The sequence below is a fragment of the Egretta garzetta genome, unplaced genomic scaffold, assembly GCF_000687185.1.
Source record: "Egretta garzetta isolate BGI_Z169 unplaced genomic scaffold, ASM68718v1 scaffold29, whole genome shotgun sequence".
NCBI classification, from domain to species: domain Eukaryota; kingdom Metazoa; phylum Chordata; class Aves; order Pelecaniformes; family Ardeidae; genus Egretta; species Egretta garzetta.
The window spans coordinates 1649556-1651214 of NW_009260796.1; the positions used below are offsets into that span (position 1 = coordinate 1649556).

A 1659-nucleotide genomic window follows, 5' to 3' on the forward strand; every position below is an offset into this window, starting at 1 on the left:
CTGAGGGGATGTACCTCTTGCACAGGAAGGCAAGACTCTGAAGGGGCAGCAGGAGTTCATTCTCTGCTGTAATCCAGCTCCGGCAGTGGCTGATACATGTGCCCAATAACACACACCTAGCTGGTATCACCCGTATGTCAGGTAAGTAGAGAGTCAGGCAACGTTCAGATAAAAGGGAACAGAGCAGGACAATGACCAGGAGCCCTGCTGGCAAACGCCAGGCACTGTGAAAGCGTCTCTGCAGGACATTCAGGCTTCCCCCACTATACTCACATCATCGTTGTAGCCCATGTGCATCCCACAGTCAAGCATCACGTTTTTCCCAGCAATAGACACAAGGATACAGCTGCGCCCCACATCCTGGCCAGCTCCTGGACGCAAGCAAAAGAAAGGTGAGTAAGACATCTCCAGGAATATTTACAGTCACTTTGAAAGAGGAGCATTTAAAGGTCGGTACAAACTTCCTAGCCATTTCCTGATGCAGGGAAAGACTATGCCCTTTCTTCCAAGCAAGCAGCTCTGTTGGAGGACAAGCAAACGCGAACAGAGTGACCCCATCCCCTGAGCTTACGAGAGGGCCTTCCACCTGCAGTTGCAAAACTGCCGTAAATACAGCGCACTGCGTCCAAACCCAGCAGCAGTTTACATGCGGGGCATGCTTGTTCTCTGCCCGCTGCTGTGCAGCTACACAATTTCAAGTAAGAGCAAAATAATCTCTTATCTGGAAAGGATTAGCATGGAACTCAAAGTTCCCAGGGCTCTGCACCTCCCCAAGTACTCTGCCTCTCAGTGAAAGCACAGACTTTCATTAAGCTCCAATTAAGTTCATTCCCAGCCAGAAAACTATCATCAGGATGCAGCAGTTCTGCTCAGCACATCCTCTGCCCTTTCAGTACAGAAATACATCTCTCTGCAACCCATTAAAAAAAAAAAAAAAACAACAAACAAAAAACAACAGAAGGTGAAAAATTTGCTTCCTTTGGATTTTTAGTGATGTTAAGTGACCTAATTACCTATACTGTACAGCACTACAGTGCACTACAACAATACAGAACGCATTAAAGAATCCTGTAATCAAAATGGAGCTGTCAGACTGGTCAAGTCTTACTTGCTGGAAAGACAGGAGGACAGTGACATCCTGACAGGACCCAGGTCAGGATGCTGCACAACTGTTACCGGCACTGCAGTATTCCACCATACGCGGTTTTCGTGGCACAGAAAGGCACATGTGCCTCCAGCTGACTAACGAGCATGGCTTCAGATTCTAAACCCCAAACTTTTCAGTGTTCCTATTTCAGGATGATTTTAGACCGGACTTACCCAAGGGAGTGACTTTTATTTCAGGCATTTTAACAAACTCTAAATCTCAAACTGTATGGTAAATTATTTCAGACACAGTCTAACTGGGGCCACGAAACGAAGAGAAGGTTTAGCCGTTCTTGCAGCCGCCATTGCCGTTACTTTTCAGTATCTTCAGCAGAGGCCCAACTTCTTCCTAGAGGGAAGGCAGCCAGAAAACACAGGTCAGGTCAGCGTGCGGATCACAGAATCACAGAATCATAGAATGTTTTGGGTTGGAAGGGACCCCCAGAGGTCACCCAGCCCAACCCCCCTGCAGGGAGCAGGGACACCTTTAACCACATCAGGTTGCTCACAGCC

The 1659-nt window shown here is 47.8% G+C and overlaps 2 protein-coding genes across 7 annotated transcripts in view; one reads left to right on the plus strand and one right to left on the minus strand.

Annotated features, from left to right (window-relative positions):
• INTS11 (integrator complex subunit 11) overlaps positions 1–1589 on the minus strand; it is a 14986-nt gene extending 13397 nt beyond the window's left edge. For 4 of the 6 annotated variants that reach the window (XM_035902125.1, XM_035902127.1, XM_035902126.1 and 1 more), the window contains exons 1-2: positions 1321–1588; positions 274–371 (exon numbers count right to left, since the gene is read on the minus strand). In XM_035902125.1, coding sequence (XP_035758018.1) covers positions 274–371; positions 1321–1348 — 126 coding nt within the window. In that variant the 5' untranslated portion in view covers positions 1349–1588. Of the gene's footprint in view, positions 1–273; positions 372–1320 lie in introns of all 6 variants that reach the window. The other 2 variants (XM_035902123.1, XM_009646765.2) reach the window with 2 other exon arrangements.
• LOC104133400 (ceramide-1-phosphate transfer protein) overlaps positions 1376–1659 on the plus strand; it is a 1483-nt gene continuing 1199 nt past the window's right edge. Inside the window, exon 1 of the mRNA XM_009646794.1 lies at positions 1376–1467. Within this exon, the coding sequence (XP_009645089.1) occupies positions 1376–1467 (92 nt within the window). The remainder of the gene's footprint in view (positions 1468–1659) is intronic.